Source organism: Asterias amurensis, chromosome 4 (genome assembly GCF_032118995.1).
Source record: "Asterias amurensis chromosome 4, ASM3211899v1".
Classification (NCBI taxonomy): domain Eukaryota; kingdom Metazoa; phylum Echinodermata; class Asteroidea; order Forcipulatida; family Asteriidae; genus Asterias; species Asterias amurensis.
In genome coordinates this window covers 12874186-12889254 of record NC_092651.1, presented here as the reverse complement: position 1 = coordinate 12889254, position 15069 = coordinate 12874186, and the positions used below count along the sequence as shown (strand labels likewise).

Below are 15069 nucleotides of genomic sequence, written 5' to 3'. Positions count from 1 at the left end.
TGACAACAACCAAAGTTTTTGTTGTGCCTTTAAGGGGGGCGAGGGATTGTATTGCATTGGGCATTGTATTGGACATGCAGTGGAGATATCACGCTGTTTGCCTTACCATGAAAACAATTATTGGAGTTCATGAAGTTCATTTTGAGCTTGAACTTATAAACTGTTTGGCATTTTTTGCCCCTTTTTTGAATTGAAAAACATTAAGTTCTTGAATTACACCGAAACAGTTATGTTTCTGTTTTCTCACTGCCGAATCCCCCACATGGTTTCGTGTTGTAAGTTGTACATTTTTTGACAATAATTGCCTACAATTTAGAGCATTATTGAAAAAGACTAAAAATACTCAAAAATGACATGGTGTAGAGCACTGGGGAGCTGTTATTCTAGTGTTATGAGTGAGACAACTCGTTTGTGCAATAAAGAGGGTGTTGAGTGTTTTCTTGCAACTTCGATGACCAGAAAGATTTATACATTTCAGCGGGTTTGTTATTTAACTGAATGCATATGATTTTTATCACCAGTGAGGATACTGGTCTTAGAAAATTATACGGATTACCCTGTCTTTTTATTTATGTTTTCCATTACTTTAAATCATTATTATGGATAAGAATAACTGTTGGCAATAATATGCACCTCCCTAGACTAGCCAGGCTCTATGGTCGTAGACTGTTTTTTTTTACAAAATATTTGTTTTATAAGTCAATTTAGACCTAGGCCTACAGGTTGTTTTCCGAAATTGGTCAAAAATAACTATTGAAAAGTATGAAACTCATTTTTTTTCTTAAATATTGCATTTGTATTATTGTATTCTATACCACATATTCTAGATTTCTCTCAACTTAGGTTTACATTTTAATTTTTGTTGTTGTTATTGTATATTAATTAATGCTACTGTTTGTATTTTAGCGCCATGAGCACTTCTGTGGATTTGTGCGCTTTATAAGTTTTCATTATTATTATTATTTTTTATTATTATTATTAATCCACAGCTCAGATATTTTTGTTTCTTTGTTTGTCGCTGAAGTAGAGAACCAGCAAAATTTCTCCGTAAAACAATGTCCTTCTCTCAAGCATCCACTCTTTGAATCATTTAACTAACCACTATGCTATAATATGTGTCTCATGATTTATTACGAAAAATAAAAGACTCCTTACGCTCTCACCGCATCTGGGCGCGGTTCTCTCTAGCGACACACTGCGCATGCTCGAGGAGCCAGTTTAACCAACCATTCCCACAATTCCGTGCGATTAAAAAACAAGATGGCCGTCGTTCTGTGAAATTTTTCCGAAACCCGGTGGAAAAATCATATCATTATTCTCATGTACTTGATGTTCTACCGCGGAGTAAACGTACAAAATTTGTCCAGGTAAGGATTACTTCGTTTGTTAGTTTCAGTGATATGTAATGTTGTGGTTTTAATGGCTCCTTTTTGTACAGTTAATTATTTATCAAAACGCATGCCCATTTTCCGGACAATTTTTTCTTTTCTGAGACGCAGCTGAGACCGACTCGCAAAACAAGAGTCAATTCTTGACTTAGATGGCTTTTTCCTTGTTGTAACCTAAAAAATCTTGGAAATATCGCGTACGTATCTCAAATAATTGTCATGTATGCAGGCAAGGGGAGATATTGGTTCGTGGTGGATTCAGTGACTGACTGGCAATGACTGGCATGAGTGACTGGTGAGTGGTGTGTCATTTGCATATGATGATTCACTCAATTTGGAAAGATAAAATTAAAACTGAAACTCTGTAACACAGTTGTCAGTTGCGAGCCCAGATTGTTATGTTGATAGTATGGTCTACTGTCTGTACTATGCTTATTTTGAAAGGAAAACTATTTTACATCACATAATATTTACACAATTTTAAAAAAGCCATTGGATTTTGACACTTTCTCAACAGAACAAAAATTAAAAGTTCACAGATTTACAAATAGGAAAAATCGCCACCATATTATCCAATGCATTACTCTTTGAGAAAATATAAACAAAATTAGCACTTCTCAATATCAAGAATAACAGATTTATTTTACACACATGTCATGACACGGCGAAATATGAGGAAACAAGGGTGGGTTTTGCCCTTAGTTTTCTCCCGACTCCAATGACCAATTGAGCCTAACTTTTCACTGGTTTGTTTTTTATATATAAGTTGTGATACACGAAGTGTTGGCCTTTGGACAGTTCTGTTTGTCGATGTTGTGCGATTGCTTTTAAAGAACATTCACATGATTCACTTCAGTCATGACGACGTGTCCTCCTACACTACTTCATATACATACCTGCCACCAACTCGCCATCATTCAATTCGCTTGGTGCCGTCAACTCCTCCAAATAGACATTTAAAATCCACAAAAGAGGCTTAGAACTGTAATGTAAGGGTTTACGTAAAGATAATTTTTATAAGTTTTAAGTAAATTTTCAGTTATAAAAATTGAATACTTTTCTCATGAAAATTGTTTCTCTTATTTACTTAGTCTTAGCAGCAAAGCAGTCGGCCGCCATCTTGCTTTTTCATGTAGCTTGTAGGTACATGTGTAGTTGTAGAACATGGACAACATAGAGCGCTTTCCTGCACATGGAATAGTCTTGGCCCTACCCCCTAGTTGCGATAACGTAACCCTCCTCCCAATGGCAGCCAGGCCGGAGGGTTACAGTACGAGATTATCTCGAGCAGCAAACGACAATCTTGTCCAACATGTATAATTTGGACAGCTAGTCACTAGTACTAGCAGGCCTCAAATTCCCGGCGGCCATGACGGCCATGGCCGCCGGTGCCCTTCTAACTGGCCGTGGTGCCCCGAGAAAATTGGACGTTTTCGCGGCCAAAAAGGCCGTGCCCTTTTTCTCCGATGGCCGCCGTGCCCTTTTTGAGATCAAAATTTACGTTTTGATACCGTCCGTCTGTGTGCACATAAAATCAACCTATATTAATACACGCACACAGAGCGCGGTCGGTTGTGAAGTCCATTGAAACGGACGGCAGCATGCAGTGCATGTGTGTGCACGATGCAGAATGAACGACAGACGTGCATCCATACACATTGTGTACTCGAAGTTTATACACGGGCCGGATGTACTTGCAACGACCATTTGAGAACAATCGCACTGGTACTCATCTTGCAACACGTGTACCCACGCATGGTTGTCCATGATGGGTACCAGCTAATCACAATTTCGGTTTCATTCGAGGTTGGGCGTTCGCCTATTCCACTGGTATTGTGCTTGTTCACTGGTACTCGTACATGTTTGTGCACGTGGGCCATGTTACGTAAGTCACGCATCATGTACATGTACATGAAAGGTACATGTACATGTATGTCCGTTGAATAAATCTCCGCTCTACACACAGTCAAGTGACAGCTCATTATTTACGTCCGGCAGTCGCAACAAAATCTCCGCTGCACACAGTTAAGTGACAGTTCATTGTTTATGTCTGGCCATCGCAACAAAAAATTCATGCATACTTTTACTTCCCATTAATCAATCAAATTACATAAATTAAATACATTTAAAAAAACTTGATGTTTTTGGTTAAAGGAAAGCAAAAGTAATGAAATGGTTAATTAAAATAGCCTTCATGGACCTTAACAGAATTGTTTTACGATCTTTATTTTTTATGGCCTTGATGCCCTTTTTGAAATTTTAAGTTGGCCTTGGTGCCCTACCTCATGACCTTGGTGCCCTTTCAAAATTTGACAAATTCAAGGCCAAAGTGGCCTTGCCCTAAAAATCGGGAAATTTGAGGCCTGTACTAGTCACCAGATTTGCAAAATTTTTACCACTTTCAAAAATCATGCCACAAATTCTAAGGGCACGAGCTTAATCCTCAATGTCTAATGAACACTCAAAACTCCATTGAGACATTTTTTTAAAGATAAACATTATCAAGGGTAAAAACTTACCAGATCCCGGAGCGAATTTCCAGGGTTATATTTTGAACCTGTCTCAGCGCTTTGCAAACGCTTTATTTTTGGGTCACCAGGTGCTATTGGATTGACAAACTGCCAAGCCGCGGCCGAGTTGGACTAAACCATTCTGTGAAAGGGGTTTTACGAGGTAGTGCGTGTGCGTTGTCCGTTTACAATGCCTGCCGTTCACGCATAATTTGGCGCACACGCACTGCAGCACTGCCGTGTAACAGGCTCACGCTGTGCCTCTCCCTCTGGTTCATTTTCTAATTTTTCGTTTCCATTTGTTTCACATGCAGGGTTGACTAAGACAAACCACCTAGAATTGACTTACCCCCAGAAATGAGTACTGCTATAGTGTCTCCATCCACACCCAGCTCAACGGATGGTGACATCGGTGCATTTGGTGGCATAGATCACGACGATAGAGGTGAGATTTTTTAACTTCATAAATTTGAATAGTTGGTTGGACTTCTTCTTCCTTGGAAAAAAATGCCAGATCCTCCATTTTCTGGATAAAGATTCCCAAGGCTCTTACGTAAGTTACTTATTATTAATTGATAATAATAATCAGAGCATAACAAGAAGAAAAGTTTGTAAACTGTTGGCACTTGCTCGCTAGCGGAGAATGGTGATTTTTAAGCGCAGACTTTGGTGGTAAGCAGAGTCATGAAATTGGGCCCAGACTGTTTTATCACATTACATCACTTCAGGCTGTTACATGTATGTTGTATGCTCATCCGTATGAAACAGAAAGCCTGCAGTATGATACCCCTACTTTGATTGTATGTTTATGTTTATAATCTCCTGCCACCAGGTGTTATTTCACCCAGGCCAATGAGCACAGACAGTAGCACTGGGGATCTAGCAATGCGTAGCACAAGTTTGGACTGCTCCCCTGATGACAGCGAGGATGCTGAAGAGAAGGCAAGACTTACTTGCCAAGTACTGGAGCTACAGAACACACTGGACGGTACGTTCCGTAAAGATGCATAAATTTACATAAAAACAATATTTATCTACTAAAATCCATCTTTGAATACTGCAAATTCGAATCATAGGCCGGTACGACAACCCCTTGTAGATTTCATACAAAAGTTTCTTTGGCCTTGATCTTTGTAAATACTTTACTGCACACGTAACAGTAAATTTAATAGCCCATAGCAACCACTCTACCATGAACTTATACCCACAGAAGTAGCTTCATGTTACCTTGACGTCTAGAGACAATATTTTATGGTGTGTTACAAAACAAATATTGACTGCTTTCTACTAGTGCTATTCCCCTTTCTAGAATACACCTCTTGAGTTGCAGTTTAAATCACAGCACTTGAAGCAGTCAATATTTGTATATAACACTCCTTACAAATATTCTGCCTTTTCATTGGTTTAGAGCGTGTCACATGACATGTCTTAGTTTGCTAGAAACAGCGGCTGTGTGATAGTGCATGGCATCGTTTGCCATGTGATAGTCCGACGACTATCACACGGCATGCAGTACCCAGACATCTTTTTACCCACCTGGAACCCAATCAGTTGTGCATCTGTGTACCTGAGCGTACGAACGTTACGTGCACGAGGATGATAAGTAGTCTGATGGGGTGTTATAAAACAAATATTGACTGCTTTTACTCGTGATATGGATAAACTCCGACTCCCTCGGTGATTGCCGGCTGTTCCGAATAGAACGCTCCGGGGATCAGCTCGGGAGTAGTAGTTTTAACCATACATGTAGCACTCGAAGCAGTCAATATTTGTATACTACATCATCCCATCACTACAATATTCCAACTTCAATATTCTCAGATACTATATAACGAAGGCTAACAATTTTCTCTCAATTCCTTGTCTGCACATCAGATTTGTCCACCAGAGTTGACAAAGTGAAGGAGGAAAACCTGAAGCTGAAGTCCGAGAACCAAGTCCTAGGCCAATACATTGAGAATCTCATGTCAGCGTCCAGTGTTTTCCAGTCCACGTCACCAAAAAGCAAGAAGAAGTGAGTAGTCATTTCTGAACTGTTAAAATTAGGACGTCAATCACAGATAAAACCTGTGCTCTAGCATACTATAAAGATCATCACCCCCATCCTTGCCATAATTGAACAAAATTCATGATGGCAAACATTTTGTTTATCATGCCATCCATGGTGTCTCTTTCAATGTGTGTTTTTTTTAAATCTTATTTGATTTTGTTTTGCAGGATTTTAGATTTTGTTGTGATTGCATGTTGTTTCTATTGACACTTTTACTTTTGAATGCTTACTAGAGTCCATGCCAAGCTTTATCAATTTGTATTTCTTTTCAGTCAAACTATACAATGTGTACATGTACCATGTTTTAAATGCATTACTGTTGACATGATTGGTAATTCTATTATAATGTCTGAATTACGTGTGTCTTAGACTTGTATTCTATATCTGATACTTGTATTTTTATTCAGATGTAAAATAATTTGCTTTTTATGATAATGTGACGAATATGAGATTCAGTCACCCATTGTTTGATTTGGCTGTCCTGTCATTCATGTAGGTGTACTTTGTCATATTCTTGAATTTTTTGCTGTCATATTCTGTGTATTTTTATTCCTACATCATGTACATGTATGACTACATGTACATGTACATTGCCTGATTCATAAACTGTTCATTATGCATGTATGTATGTGATCTTTCTCTTTGTTTGTTCCTTTAAGTCTGTTGACAAATTTGATTGCATATTGATTGATTGATTGACTATTGATTGAAAGTGCTTTGGGTTTGCCAATAATTTATTGATGTTGCATTTAGATTCTCATTTTACCCCGTGTAGTGTACCGTACATGGTACACATATTGATTGCCTATTGATTGATTGCTTAATTGATATTGTTGAAATTGTCTATTGTATTGATTGATTGACTGATTGATTGTTCTTGAAACTTCTTTGTTTTTTGTTGATAATTCATTTTGCAAATAGGCTCTAATTTAACCCAGTAGAGTGTACACGTATGTACATGGACATGGTACAAACACTCAAATCAGTGAAGGGATATTCTCATCCCACATTGGTACATACACATGTACATTGATTGCATATTGATTGATTGATTGATGTTTTTGCATGTCAACATGCACACACTGCATTTAGTTTTGTTGATAAATCATTGATATTGCATTGCACACTGTATAAAGTATCATTTAACCAATAACCAGTTGATTTACATCATAATGCTCATATTATTTGCCATTCTCAAAGAAGTGAAGAGATGTAATATTCTCTTCTCACATTCATACACATATTGATTGATCGATTGATAGATTGACTATTGTTGAAATTGATGATTGCGTTTGAACTCTTATTTAACCTAGTAGTGTGGTGTGAATGCACATAGTTTTCTGCACACACTCAAAGCATTGAGGAGGGGATTTGTTCTCTTTTTCGCACATTGTATACATATTTGATTGCCTATTTGATAGATTGATTGAGTATAATAAATAATTCATTGATTTTGCTAGAGACTGTAAATCCAGTTGAGTGTAGTGTACATTAGGACTAGTGTACAGTACATGTACTGTCCACTGTTAAGTAAATTACACACCCCCTTAAATGGATTTATTCACTCTTCAAATCTTGTACTCTACTCTATATAATGATATAGTTATTATGCATATTAATGTTTCTAATTTATTCATAGAATTCATACCCTGTCCCTTAGAAAATCTTTAGAATATCCTTTTTTTTCAATTGTACTTTAAATGTATTGGTTGGTAGTTAGGATTGTAGTTTAGGCCTACATTAATCATTAACTATTATGTATTTTTTTATGTAGTATTATTTTCAGACTCTTTAGGAGTACATTTGACAAATTCTATGAAATATCAAGATTGCAGAAGACATGTTATAAATAATTCATGTACGTGTGTCTATTTCTGTACACCAGGTCTGGTAGTAAGGGAAAGAAGACGGAGAAGTGAGTCGTTCATCATGTGTGTGTGTGTGTGTTCACTGTTCTTGCAGAACAGTCCCAACCAACTGGAGAGGTACCATGTGTAGAACTGCCACGTCGTCGTTGCTACTCGTCGCATTCTTAGCACCAAATAAAACGTATCGGTAATTCTGCTCATACCACATGGTGGAGTTCTCGTGCGCAAATCTCTCTCCCCAGTTCGTTGGCAAAAAACAAAATCTTACTGTCGTTTTTATTGAGAAAGTATCCTTAACGAAAACGTGCGTCTTGGCGCGTCATGGCGTCATGACGCATGTGACAATTATGCAAAATGCGTACTAGCTTATTTGAATGTCTATTTAGCATAACTTGTGTGGTCCAATTTGCTTACATTTTTTCAGTCGTTCGTGTTAAAAGCTGAAGGATAGAACTGGCTGGGTCCGGTGTTGGTCAATAAACCCGCCAACAAATTTAAATAAATAAAGGGTCACAGATCAAGAGAAAAGCTGTGTAATATAAACCATTCATTGTATCTGTAGGAATCCAAATGTTTGCAACCAGCGAGTGTAGTGTACTGCTATCATGATAGGCATGCCGATGTACATCGAACGTGTAAAGTAGTCTTTAATGCAGAAGCATATAATCTAATTATGTGTTGCCTACTTCGCAAAACTCAAATATACCAACTAAAGCTTGTTACTGACTGCCAGTGTAGTTTAAAGTTAGGACGCGAGTAGACCAGGAGAAATGTTTGATCAAGAAAAACACTTTAATAACAGTAAGATTACCCACATTGAGCCTCCGTTATGTAAAACCTCTAATCTTGCAAGGTGTTATTATCAAGAAATGCTAATGCATCCAGCATCATCCAGCATGACAAAGGTTTAACATTGCTGTAAACTTAGACGACTTTAACAACATGTTGATTGCATAAAGCTCATTATGTAGTGCATAATCTCTGCAGATGCAACGTAGTACAACATGTACAATGTACTGTAAAACTTATCTTTCTGTGTGTTTAGGAAGATGGCTGTTCAATTCCAGTCTCACATTCTAAAAAGGTTTTTTTTTTTTGGGGGGGGGGGGGGTGGGGGTTAGGATTTAGTACTGGTAAGTGCTTATGTACACATTACACTGTTTTGTTTGCTATGAACATGTACATGTACATCAGGCAAACAATCATAGGTGGTTTCCATGTACATACAAAATGCAGCGAAACTATACCCATTGTGGTCCTTGTTTAACAATTGTTCACCCTCACTCTCCATATCATCTTTGTCGCAAGTGTCCTGTAGCTTTAACACGTACATGTATGTGTACATGTACATGTAGGTGCATACATACTAAGATACAAAAAGCATTACAAGGAAATCACTCAAGTGTTTTGCAAACCCTTAAACACATTGTAACAATAGATTGGCTTTAGATGTCTCAGTATGAGCATTCTCAAGATACATGTACATAAAGCTTAACGAAATGTTGTGCAAAACTAGTTGCTGACAATTTCTCGGCTCCAGTTGGGATAAGCAACTATTGCAACCATATTTTTCCTGATGGGGTATACAATGTATCTACATGTACAGTGTCATAGCCCCATTTTCCAAACAGAAAAATGCCACTCGCACCAATAAAACCAGTTGCTGACGCTGTTCTATATAGATGTACATGTAGTGGACATACAAACTCTAGTAACTGCTACTTACATAGCTAATCAATCAAGCTATCCCAATTGGGATAAAGCATTATTCCTGACTGGAACCCTATTCTGCTGATTGGGGAACTCATAGCCCTACTTTCTAAACAGGAAAATGCCACAGGCACAAATTAACCAGTTGCTGACGCTGTTCTATGGATGTTTTACACATAAAAGCACTCACTTGGCTTTTCAATCAACCTGTCCTAATTAGGATAACGCATTGCTCTTGATTTGAACCCTATTCTCCCAATGGGGGTACATGTATATCTACTCAAAGCCCTACTCCCCCATTAACATGTACATGTACAATGCCCAGCATGTTCTCACATCTCAGTGTGAATGGCAATACGTCAGTTGTAGAGTATAATGTAGTGTAGTAGAAGTTATTTAACTGTGTACAGTGTAGAAAAACAAGTGCTGTAGTTTAGTACACCTTCAAGGTCAAGTCTGCAAGAATTTGAATCCCAATAGTATAAATTCACTTTTTAAAATTCCAAACGTGTTTCACTATTAACATCTTAGAAGTCGTTGTATTTTTACTTTTTGGACAGATCCAACCCTGAATCTTGAAAACTTTCACATTTATTTTGAAACGAACCTGTCATTTTTTTCCTAGCGAGCATTTGCTTCACACATCACCTGCCACAAAGTGGCAGGGTATTTTCTTTTAATATTGATAGTAACTGTTGAATAAGGGGCAGCTGTAGAATATTAATAGGATCATAATCTAGGGACAGACAAACGGAGTCTAAGGATAATTCCTTGAAGACATTTTACAGGAATCTGCTTGAAGCAGATTATAAGTTATTACTCTCAGGCATCGGTCATAGAGACTTCAGTTGCGTTGGGCAATAAGCGTTACATCTTTGTTGATAATGGACCACGATTTTTTTAAACCCCATATTTGTATATGTTGTGCAATAATTTGACTTTTTAATAGTAGTATTATTTTTTCTCTGTACATTGTTATCAATAGTAATAAGACATTTAATGAATTCAACGTGTTTGGCTTTATGAAGAAGTTTAGGGTCTGTGCAGGGTTCATGAGCAAATTTAGGTATTTGTAATAATATTACAAATTCCAAATATTGTTTGGGTTAACTATCATTCAAAATCAAAAGGATTTGTTTTCAAACGAAGAGGTTCTGCATCAGTTACTGCCTTAATTTATTCTAAGTTATCCACAAGAGGTACACAAGATCATATACTGCCCTCTATAAAATGCAGTCATCATCTTTGAAAAGCTGATGACTAAAGAAAACAACAACATGTACACAAAACAAAAACTATAAAAATGAACTGTTTGCAATATATTGTACATCAACTCAGTTTTTCCCCGAGTTTTGGGGAAACAAAAAATCACAGACATATTACTCGGTTGGGATTCGAACCCACGACCTTTGTAATTCTAGAGCAGTGTCATACCAACTAGACCACCAAGATTGCCCAGTAGCTAGAGGCAGTTCAAATCCTACATGTATGTGTATGGTTGGTGGACCTTTTAGAGCTCCTCATCCAACAGGTGGAGTATCAGTCCTGTTTGACTCAATACTGATTAATCTCACATGATAGGCCACATTGTTAGATGTACATCCATCAATGGAGCCCTGTAGTTTACATCTCCGACATGTATTAGGAACCCTTGGACTTGCAATTCTTTTCATGGGGCGTCTTGAAATTTCCCCAAGGAAGGTGAACTCTGGGAAGGAAATTGTAAGCGTGGCAATTCGAGGGGGCACTTGGGCGGAGCTAGGGACGCCTTTTTATCTTGAAGTCTAAAGTAATGTCGATAAGTCTGCATTTCATCCTCCTCTGTTTGCTTGTATTGTAACCTCACAGTGAACATTGATACAAAAGCAAAGTGTGGTGATAAGTTCATGGGCAGTTTAATTTATTATTAAGAGTAAAAGATTACAGATATCAATATTATTTTTTTAATCTGGCCACATCTGGACAACCCTCTCTGATGACAAGTTAAACAAATTTTTGTTTCAGAAGATAAATTATGAGAAGTTTTTTGTTAGTTTTTTAATTTTTTTAAGGCAAAGTATACCTTTGGCTTTTTGAACCGTTCCATTATTTTACTTCTATATAACTGTAGGATATACAATAAAACTAACCCGTGGAAACCGAATTTCAAGATAACACAGAAAATCTGAGCGGTTATGTCCAGACATGAAGAAAAATCTGAAATAGGGAGGCACAATGTTGAGAAGCATTTCATGCAGCAATCTTCTCAGAAAGAAAAGTTTTTGAATAAAAATGATCGAAGTCTTATACTGCACCGGTATCCGCCAATGCACACACGCCTTTGAAGGGCTTTGTTCCTCAAAAGTTGTACACCATCAAAAGCTGCAGCCTTAACAATTACGTTGCTGGTCATTAATATTGGGGGCGATAATCATTGGTACATGTATACCCTACCTAACCTTTGAAGAAAAAATAAAAGAAAAATCTGACTTTTTCTTCAGGATAGATATGTGCAGTGTAATTGAAGATTATAATTACAGTGGATTAGGAATGTTGAAGTACCAAGAAATTTCGTCCACATTCTACAACAAATACAGTGTGATAAAGTGTCCATTCAGAAAGCACATATCAACCCTACCAAATTTAGTCTAATGTATTCTTTTGTTTTTTTATAAAGCATTTAGGAAATGCCCAGGAAACCGTTTTTGCTGCATTTTTTTAAATTCTTAGTTACTTTACAATTTTTGTATTAAATATTATTGTTTTTGTAAAAAAAAAGTCAGAACAGTCATCCAGCAGTCTTATTTAAACTTGTTAGACGTCCTTCTCATTCAATGCTTCCTGTCCGAATGAAAAACAGTTCTCTTCAGACCTAATTACAAATCAAACCCAAGGCAGCAACATAATCATATCTCATTTTAGAATGGCCTTGGTTGGGTGCTCCATTGCTGACATTGTTGATATCTGTAAATAGCCCAGGCAAAGAAAGAAGTATAGTTTTACATATATAATAAGTTGATAGTGATTATTATGTGTTAATTTTCTCATTATATTTTGTTTAGGTTTTTCTTCATGGAGTATCCATTGTAATTTACCCAATCAACACAGTAATTAGGCAATCTGTCAATAACCGTAATTAATTCATGTGTCTTAACACCTGAGACCAGGGCCTAATTTCATGGTGCCGCTAGGCGTGGATTCTGTGCTTACGCCTGGCCATGATGCACGGCTCATAGGAGTCCATATTATAAAGGGCACCATAAACCCACAATTCTTTGGTAAGCAGTGTGATGCAAACCGGCATAAGCAGACATTTTTGCTTACATTTTCTGCTCAGCAAAGTTTGCAGAATTCCAGTAAAAACAAACATGGTGCTTATAGACATGGTACTTTGCTTGGTGGGCTGCTTGATAAGCACTGGACGTTCGGTGCTTTCCTAAACAAAACAAACCCACCAGCTACTATTAAGATCACATGTGGGTTTTTTTGCCAGCCATTTGAATTTGTCCTTCCCTTTTCTCCTTTAAAGTTGGGCCCATTTTCACAGAGCTGCTTAAAACACAACATATGAGAACAACCAATGTATGCTTACAGACATCAGTATAAGGTTAAAAACCAAATAGTATTACATCTGTATACTACTGCCTTTACCATCAAAGTTAATACTTGTAGGCCTACTAATCACAATTACTTGTGCATATCACACCAAGGCCCAATATCATGTTTCCACTTACCGCAGAGTTCTGCGCTTACAGCTCCAAGATTCATGTGCTTTACAGGGCACAGCTTTAAGCACAGATGTTTGGTTATGTAGCATTAAGATAATAATATATAGTAACTTTTAAATGAATAGGTAACTTCATGGGTCTCTTCATTGTTCATCATCATCAATTCTACATGTCAGTTTGTAAGCAAATTTGTGCGTTGGGCACGAATTTCTCTGATGAGAGTTTAGCATATATTATTTAACATGCTGCTTGGCTGATTACCCACTTTTTCTAAGCACTGTTCTATGCGTGGCATTAAATTTCACAAAGCTGTTTTGCAGAAATTGATTTGCTAAGCAAAACTTTGCAGGGAACCAACAACAAAAATTGTACTTTACATTGTATCTTGGCTGGCACTTACCTCTGCTAAGCAAGATTGTTAATGTGCTTAGTGGGCTTGATTGCCTGAGAGCTTTTTGAACAGTGTTTTTCTGAATATATTCCTGTGGGTTGATTGTATAATTTATCATCTTGAAGAAATGACTATTTCATATGATTCTAGAGAGAGAAACCTGCATAGACACTGCCCTTATAAATTATTTCGCTTAAATCCCGTAACACCTAAATAATTCAGTGTGTAACTGTATTAAATGTGGAGTTAAGCAAAAAAAAAAGATCTCCTGTACAAATAATGTAGAGTCTCTATTTAAAGTAGGCTTTCATGTTTATCTCTAAAAAGTAATCTTCATTTTATATGGTTATTTTTTGTGTTTTTAAGTCTTGCCATAATCATGCAAGTAATGACAGTGTCTACAAATAAATTGTGGCTGTGAATTAATAAACAAAAATCAATGTAAAATAAACAAGTTTGTTTTGAGAAGTGCCACATTTGATTGCCTAACATCCAAACCCTTGTGCCCCCCCCCCCTTTATGTTGACCTCCTTTCCATTGACTTAGAATTTGTTGATAGCAAAAAGAGAAGTATCAACTTTAAAAACCTCCATGGTAATGTTTTCCCAGCAAGTTGACTGAACCATTTTGAAACCATTCAACCACAGTCAATGTGTTATACAGGCATGGTGTTCTTCTGATACATATGTATGTAAAGTAGTCTGATTCCCGATTGTTTTGCCTTGGGTAGGCCCAACTTCTGAAATGTATATTAAAGCCTACACCATGTGTACAATGGTCAGCCCTTGTACTTGAAATGATATAGTTCCTCTTTTTTCCCATGGACCAACTATCATGCCTGGTTATAATGGCACTCTGAGATGCCTTTACTAAATGCTATCATCTTACAGGCTATCATGTTCATTCAGAACCATATTGAATGGTATTGAATGGTCAATAGAAAGGAGTGTCTTTTAATGAAGAATGAAATAAGGAATGTCTCAGGTTCTGTTCCACTTAAAGGTTCATTGTCCAATTCGAGTTTTCCCAAGGAACTAATGGAACTGAAAACATGAAATGGAGAGCACAAAAATCAAAGAACAAGTCACTCTCTTCGTTTTCTTCAATAGGTATTGATTTATTCCTGTGTTTCAGATGACAAACTCCTGTACACAGTCCTATACAGTATAACAAAAAATACAATTGACTGGGAAATAACTTGGATCCTAACAGCATGGACTGTGATTTTGTCTAATGTTTTCCTGATTGAGGATAGCTTCCAAAGATTGTTTTCGCTCCTATTTTGGTTTATGGAAAATTCAGAGGAAGTAGTGGTCGTCCCGTCAAAGGGAAGATCCAGGCTCATATGACAAGCTGTACTTAGTTGTTTTTGGTGCTTGTTGAGATGCACCTGTGAAAAAAAAATCACTTCAAAACCATCAACCTGACACCATCAAGTTAATTGC

General features: G+C 37.2%; 1 protein-coding gene across 1 annotated transcript; it reads left to right on the top strand.

Moving 5' to 3' along the window:
* Window positions 1-1249: 1249 nt before the first annotated feature.
* On the top strand, window positions 1250-14070 carry LOC139935987 (short coiled-coil protein A-like). The gene is made up of 5 exons (XM_071930660.1): window positions 1250-1367; window positions 4213-4343; window positions 4731-4886; window positions 5774-5912; window positions 7834-14070. The coding sequence occupies exons 2-5, from the start codon at window positions 4256-4258 to the stop codon at window positions 7865-7867; spliced, it is 417 nt and encodes a 138-aa protein (XP_071786761.1). The 5' UTR covers window positions 1250-1367; window positions 4213-4255; the 3' UTR covers window positions 7868-14070.
* The last annotated feature ends 999 nt before the right edge of the window (window positions 14071-15069 follow it).

What these genes read in the sequence shown, in the direction of transcription:
- LOC139935987 (XM_071930660.1), top strand. Translation starts at nt 4,256, where the DNA reads ATGAGTACTGCTATAGTGTCTCCATCCACACCCAGCTCAACGGATGGT. An exon ending in CATAGATCACGACGATAGAG is followed by an intron (nt 4,344 to 4,730) that starts GTGAGATTTTTT and finishes TCCTGCCACCAG; the next exon opens with GTGTTATTTCACCCAGGCCA. An exon ending in TCACCAAAAAGCAAGAAGAA is followed by an intron (nt 5,913 to 7,833) that starts GTGAGTAGTCAT and finishes TCTGTACACCAG; the next exon opens with GTCTGGTAGTAAGGGAAAGA.